Source organism: Cottoperca gobio, chromosome 21 (genome assembly GCF_900634415.1).
Source record: "Cottoperca gobio chromosome 21, fCotGob3.1, whole genome shotgun sequence".
NCBI lineage: Eukaryota > Metazoa > Chordata > Actinopteri > Perciformes > Bovichtidae > Cottoperca > Cottoperca gobio.
The window spans coordinates 4,292,558-4,300,036 of NC_041375.1; the positions used below are offsets into that span (position 1 = coordinate 4,292,558).

At 40.0% G+C, this 7,479-nt stretch overlaps 1 protein-coding gene across 1 annotated transcript in view; it reads right to left on the minus strand.

Moving 5' to 3' along the window:
- Nucleotides 1–6,078, minus strand: part of LOC115026713 (inactive dipeptidyl peptidase 10) — a 104,713-nt gene extending 98,635 nt beyond the window's left edge. Inside the window, exon 1 of the mRNA XM_029459641.1 lies at nt 5,954–6,078. Coding sequence (XP_029315501.1) covers nt 5,954–6,010 — 57 coding nt within the window. The 5' untranslated portion in view covers nt 6,011–6,078. The remainder of the gene's footprint in view (nt 1–5,953) is intronic.
- Nucleotides 6,079–7,479: the final 1,401 nt, after the last annotated feature.

Sequence of the window (7,479 nt, forward strand, 5' to 3'; positions counted from 1 at the left end):
CACAGCTGGCGGTGGTTAAGTAAGAGTTGAACCAATTTCAAGGATTTTTCTCATGAGTCCGTCATGTGGAGGAGGTCCAACAGTGTACAAGAATACTGACAGCTGGATTCATTTTGCTGTCTGTAAGCAGTACGCCCTGTCTTTGCAGTCTTTCAATAGCAATTCAAATCCTGTTGTTCTGACATCGGTCTAGAAGCATACATATATTTCAGATGAAGAAAAACTGTGACTTGTCAAACACCATAAAGCAGTTGTAAAATGATAGTCATTTGTTGTCTCTCAAGGTTCAGCAGTGAAAGCACTTTTCCACAGTCTTGCTTTCTTGTCAGTTATATGCAAAAAGCCATAACGTTCCCAGTCTGCTTCCATTTTAAGTACAGCCTCAGATATTCTTATATTGTAACTGGTGGTCAACATGTTCCCGGAGCTATTTTACAAGACAGTGTTGTGTTATTTTTCCATGTCCCACATTTTCCAGATTGCCTCTCCAGAATCCTTTGATCTTTTGTTTGATTCACGCTTGTTATATGCATCTTTGGGTTTTGCATGCTGATAAAGCAACATTAATAAAGCTGCAGGAGTTCTTCAAGTAGATTAAGTGTCTGCACGCCCCTGGAAGAGATTTCTTTCCATATGTTGGTTTTAGAGAATGTTTCTTGTTCAGTAACATTCTCCTGAAACGTTGTGCAGGGAGGCGACAAGAGCCCCACTGTTCGCCCATCTGTCCCACAGTGGGAGCTCCCTATGAGGCCCGGGTCTGTCTCTGGTGAGCCCTAATGTGCCGAGGAGATTTCCCTTAAATTACACACAAGGATGTGCCTGAAGACAGCATTGTTACCCCTGTACAAGCTGTTTGCTGGCTGGAGGGGACTGAACTCATCATGTGTACCTAACAACATGAGATGATCTTTTAAATCCAGGATAAGTCATCTGTCCCAAAAGAGTTGTGCCATGTGTATGTATTGGCATGTTATTTTGAACAAACGCTAACTTTGAGATGCTCACAGCACCCGTCTGTCTGCTGCTACCCTGGTGTAACCCTGCTGCTCCTCAGGACTGTCAAAAACAAAAGTAATCCAGGACGAAATACGTTTTGCTCTTAACGTAATTGACGATGGGATTGTGTTGTATAGAAACCAGACTGGTTGCCTGGATCACAAATCTGATTGTAATCCATCTTGGTCTTCCCGGGCTACACATATATCAAGAAGGTCATAATGCACCTGAAGCTGTTTGGTAACTGCAAAACATGGCAGAAGAAGAATAAATTGCACTTTTAGCATTTTAGTTTAATGATAACACTTTAGCTAGCTGGCTAAAAACAATCCATAAGTTAACACAAACACATGGATGACTGATGGATCTTCCCTGGCTCTCCCTCACCCACACAGAGCAGTCAGAGATTGAACTGATCAGGGATCAGCAACATGGTGCCAGAGCTCAGTAGACCTTCTGTATAATCTTAAACCGTTGGAGAGTCTTTTGCTGTTGCTTTCATCAGACTTTGAGAAAAACAGCTGATTTCAGTGTAACTTCAGCTGCTATTATCACAGGCTACATCCCAAGTCTCTGAAATGACATCCACGTTTCTTCACTTGCGTCTTTTCCTTGTGTCTTAGTCCCTCCCATCGGGGGTGGATGGAGAGACCCAAGGAAACCCTGCGAGGAGAGAGGAAACGAGGAGATGTACTTGTGGAGAAATGAGACGTCCTTTCCTCTGAAACGTCACAGGAAGCTACATCACCTTCTGATCACAGCTGATCAGCTGTCAGTCTGCTTTAACATCTGTAGAGACCTTTGATTGAGTTTGTGTCTGTACACGGACAGTTATTAGTGCCAGAGCAGCAGCAGCAGAAACACAAACCCCTACACATGAATAACAACCTGCAGTCTTTATACAGATTACTGTTTCCTGTTTAGAGGCTCAGGGACCTTTTCTGCTGGCACAATATATTTGTTATTTATTCATTATTTGCGTCAATATTTATTGATATTCTGATTGTGTGTTCAATATTTTATTAATCCAGAATATGATTATGACATTTTTCATTAGGCTTAATGTTTCAGGGAAAATACGTAATTCATAAGAAAGCGCTTTGGGACGGTCTTCAAGATGGCGCACCAGAACGAGTTATACGAGAATATCACTCTCTAATCCAATAACCCAACGACTTGCTGTTTCTCTTCTCACACCAGTAAACTTGTGACACATGTACATGTTAGTGAGGAGCATGTTGGTCTGAGGAACTAAATCCTTTCAATTTGAGATTATCTGGAGAGGTGAACAATCTCAGGACTGTAAAAGTCAAACGCAGAAAATCAGGTCACCATTTAGTTTACAGGTGTTTACATTTCTTAAAGAAAAAGACAGTTTGGGAAATATGCGTATTCACTTTCTCAACGTGCGTTAGAAGACAACATTAATACCACTCTTATATTTGTTTGTTAAATATAAACCTACAACCAGCACGTATCTTAGCTTAGCATAAGGTCTGGAAACAGATTGCCCAAGGTTAGAAATCTGCCTACTGCACCTCTAAAGCTCAGAAATTAACACATTCAATCTTGTTTATGGAATCCATATAAAACTCAGAATGAAGTTGTGGTTTCATGGGGGTTTTGTGCCAGATTATTTCGTTACCAAGAGCAGTGACATCCTGAAGTCTCTGCTGGTTACCTGGCAACCTCACGGATTCAGTACACAAGATAATGTTTTTGTCTTTATGATAAGCTAAGATAACTGTCTACCAGAGTGTTATTGATCTGAATCAGAGGAATTGTTCTGAAACTGTACACATAATTGTTGATTTCAATGGAACATTCTTGAAAGGAATGCTAGAATGGTCTTACTTAATGTAACTTCATATCTGTTGAAGTGTATGTTTGCCTGTAATTTATAACTATACAGAAATGTCAGTGGCCACTTTATCAGATGCACATCTAAATCAAATCAAATGAAATGTATTTATATAGCCCAATATCACAAACTATACATTTGTCTCAGTGTGCTTTACAGACTGTACAGGTTACGACACCCTCTGTCCTTAGACCCTCGCATCGCACAAGGAAATGGAAGAAACCTCAGAGAGAGCAACTGAGGAGGGATGCCTCTCCCAGGACGGACAGACGTGCAATAGATGTCGTGTGTACAGGATAAACAACATAGTATAAATACAACATTTGACAGAAATGATGATCAAAAAAGAGAAAGTATGGATGAATCCAGGAAAATGTCAAAAAGGCTTCCCGGTGTCCAGCAGGACCAGGGCAGCAGGCGTAGCCACGATTCCTGATCCTGACGTAAACTTTGTCAGTGGCAACCTGCCACATGAGACACAGAAACTCCGGGATCTAACAACAGCTTTACCATAACATCTATCTTTATGAAGCTCATAATGTTCACATGTTTACATTTACTGTGTTTATTATTGCGGTCACAGTTAAAGGTGCTGTTGTCCTGGACTAGATTATATTGAGAGGAGTTTCTCATGTGTTGTCCTTAACATGTGTATACATAAAGGGGGAGAATGTTAGAAACACCTCTAAGTTTAATTCAGTCCACCACAACACCAATTCATTGGAACTAAATTAAAGTGCACCAATGACTCTTTTTTCAAAACAAATGAACACATTTGAATAATTTCCAAAAATGAAGGGCTATTTTTTATTGACATTGAAAATAACTCAAACATGTTCCTGTTTTTATGAAAATACAAATTGCAGGGTACTTCTGAAGCAAAGTCATTTCTTAAGACAGATGGCTTTGAAAAAGTAAGAAATAGGTCTAAGAAAAACTGTTGGTGTTTAAAAGACTAATAGATAGACTGGAGGCAATGCATGCACATTTTTCTCTCTCTCAAAGCCCCGGGGAGGGGGGAGGGGGGCTGCTATGTCACAATTGTCCTCATTTTCCATTTTCTGCAGCTGGTTTTAATGGCTACAGAATGCTGCATGTAATGAGACACGCACACAGTGTGGCATATAGTCATGGTGATTGAAATTATTTTTTGTTCCTCAGAGAGAAGCTTTCATTTCACACTATTAGTTTGGCGCTAGAAATAGCAATGTCAGTCGGTCTGTCCACTTGTCCATTAGTCTGTCAGTACAACACATGTACAGTGACTTCCCAGCATGCTCAGCTATATTACCACTCTATTAAGAGCACATTGAGGGGGCTGATGACATTGATCCACAAACAGGTCAACTTTCCCTCTTGTTCAGCATATTGTGTCATGACAGGACACCTCTAAAGCTAAACAAACTCCAAGACGTCTCAGCTGGAGGAACATCACTTAACTACATGGTAAAATGTTGCCCTAGCTAAACATGCTAAATGTAAACATGTAAAAACACAGTATTAGGTCATACCCATGCTAACATGTCACTGCTGGAGTCCTGGACACTGTTTCTAGACAGTGCGGAAGATTATTATCATGCACTATTATCATTAACCTCAAACTATGAGATGCCCCGATCGATATGCAGTAAAAATATGTGATCGGGAGATCTTCATTAATGCTTTCTAGTTGCCGATCGTCGATAAGGAACCAACAAGATTGACTTTGTGATTCTATATTTCAGTAAACTCACATGCCGAAGGGACGCATAGAAGCATGACCCTACTTCTCACTTGATGCATTTCCTCAGTAAACATTGTTTTAAGGAGTTTGGGTGACGTCACGACGTCCACTTCTTATATGGTCCACGATTATAATGTTATCATGATGTGTTCAAATGCAATCTTGTGAAATGTAGTATTTTGAACAAATACAGTTGTTTGAAGGAGATGTTTTCACAGCAATATGAAATAGATGTTTCGGTTGAGTTCTCAGATCTTAGACCTGGCTTCCTGTGTGGCCAAAAAACTTGAAGACTTGAGGTCTGCTCCCCCTCCCAGTCTTTCATATCAAGGCTTAACTTTTGCGTTTGCCACTGCCTTGTATTAAATCTGATTAGCGGTATAGAAAGTATTTCATCATATCTTACACTACATTGTCTCTATGTGCCTCCACTGTTTAGTAATTATTTGTAATATGTATATATTATTGAATATATACTAAGTATATACACATTTGTACAATGTATACTGAGCATTGTGGGTTCCTAAATAATTTCTTGCAGGATGAATAAAGTTCTTAACTTATATTACATTATATCATACTATCTGATCTATCCTAGCTCATACTAACAGGTGTGTTGCTATCACTGAGCTGAGGGTAGGTAGAGTTCATGCTGACAACTCAGGCTGATGGACAGGCGGATGAATGTTAAGTCTGACAAACAGCTGAGTCCGAGATGACCATCAAACCCATGTGATGTAGTGGACAATATATCATCACAGAGGCCACACTTGCTCTTCATAAATAATAGATATTTGTCTTTTTCAGTCATCCAGCAATTGTTTTCTGGTGTGGAGGCCTAATGGGAATTACAACCTCCCCCAATGCATCTACACTTTTAGTTGTGTTGTTAAACCCTGCTTTGTAAATGTCTTTTCAACATTGAAAAACAACGTAGATTCAACAATCCTTTTCACTTTTAATTTTTTTATTTGATATTAAATCTTACTATTTACCCTTCCAGTATTCAAAATATCATATATTTTAAAATCAATTGGATGTCCTCCAACGGGAATCCCGTCTGTCCTGCCTGCCGGTTAATTCATTGACCTAACGTCGTGCTGCTAAAGGAACACAACAACAGATGAAATGTTCACACTCTGTCCATCAGTGTCACACCCACAGTGTTTATATCATGTAAATAACTCACAACTTCCTCCACGTGGTTTAGTTTTGTTCCTAGCAACTTATCCAAGCGACTGCCAACTTTATTCTCCCACTGAGAGAGTCACATTCACGAAGTCAAGCAAACAGCCCCAGTCTTGCATCTTGTAATATGGGGAAATAAATGAGACACAGTGTGCATTGCCAGCGACAAGCAGCTCTCTTCTTACCTTTTCTTCACTTGAGTAGCGCCGACTGTGCTGCGCGGCTCCTGCGCTTTGGTTCATGTTTCGGCACCACGGACAGCTCCAGTCGTGAAAGAAACAGCGTATCAGTCCGCGGATCGATAAACTGCTCAGAGTGATCACAGAGACCAAACTGTCCGAGACAAGGGATCCACTGAAAGTAGTTTACTGGTTCCTTCACAGCTGTTCACTGGTTCGTTCGTCTTCTCTGTGACACGCATGGCTTCTCAGCCAATGATGCCTTGCGCGTGGACTGGCTCTGTTGGTTGCACCAGCTGTGAGTGCATTCGGGCTCTGCATTCAACCGACTGTTAGCCCTCACTAACCCCGATGTAACATGACAGGCTGTCAACAATGTGGCTGCAGCACAGTAAATATAATCCATCCAGAAAATATGTTTTTTTTTCCATACATCCGAAATCACGACTGGACACGCGGGACAGTTGCTGCCACAGTAATTACGCTTGTTTTTCTTACTAAAGTACAAGCTATTATTCCACGTGGACATATCGTATGACACCATACACCATACACATACACCTGAACAACAGATTGCTGCATGTAAACGCGTCATGTTTATAAAGCTACTGTACATACACACATTTCTCAAACTGGCATCTGTTCCATTTGTTTTTAATCACACTCAACTTGTATCGTGATAAAAAATAGTTATTGTGAGAAAAGTGCTTTTTGAATGGGGTGAATTTATTAGGCAAGTTAACTGTATGAAGCATGTTAAAGTCACATCACTTAGACTATGTCATTTTGTTTTACTTTACTTACTTTCTCCATCAGAAGATGTTCAAGGAATCCTAACAGAGAGACATTTAATTAATAATGACTACATACAAAGCTGGAACTATTTGAGTTTTTGTTAGAAAAACTCAATTTGACAAAACAAATAATTACAACTTATACAACTGATGTGATGATATCATAACAACGTGAACGGTTTTCCTTTAATTTAGGTACAAAATCCCATCCCATGTTTCACAGTTATTTTTCAATTTGGATGTTATTTTTGTATTTTTGTCCATTTTGACTGTGTGTATTTCCATAAGGTAAAACAAATCTAGTGTGCAACATTATATCTTGTGGTGGCAAAGAATAAAGGTATTGGTGATTAGACTCAATGTGAAGCGTCTTCATTAAATGTAAGTCCACGGACATGGGGGGGAGGTAAGATGGATCCTTCCGAGCCCGGACACAGCAGGGGGAAGACGGAAGTCTCTCAGTGGAACCTCTCCGAACATCCTGAAAGTCATGCTGGTGATGCCAACAGTAACACTAGTGGGTCTGAGCACAAACTAACATCCAATCGGCTCAGGAAATCAGGCCAAAAATAAGATTTTTTGTCAGATATGATGAGAATGCCTCAAATAATAAGAATAAGAATCTGTGAATGAGAGGAATCCTGAGAGCGTGGGATTGCAGAAGCGATGCAAGGGATAAGAGGGTGGAAAATAGAGGACATTGACTAATAGAGGAATAATAGAAAAATGTGAAATCTT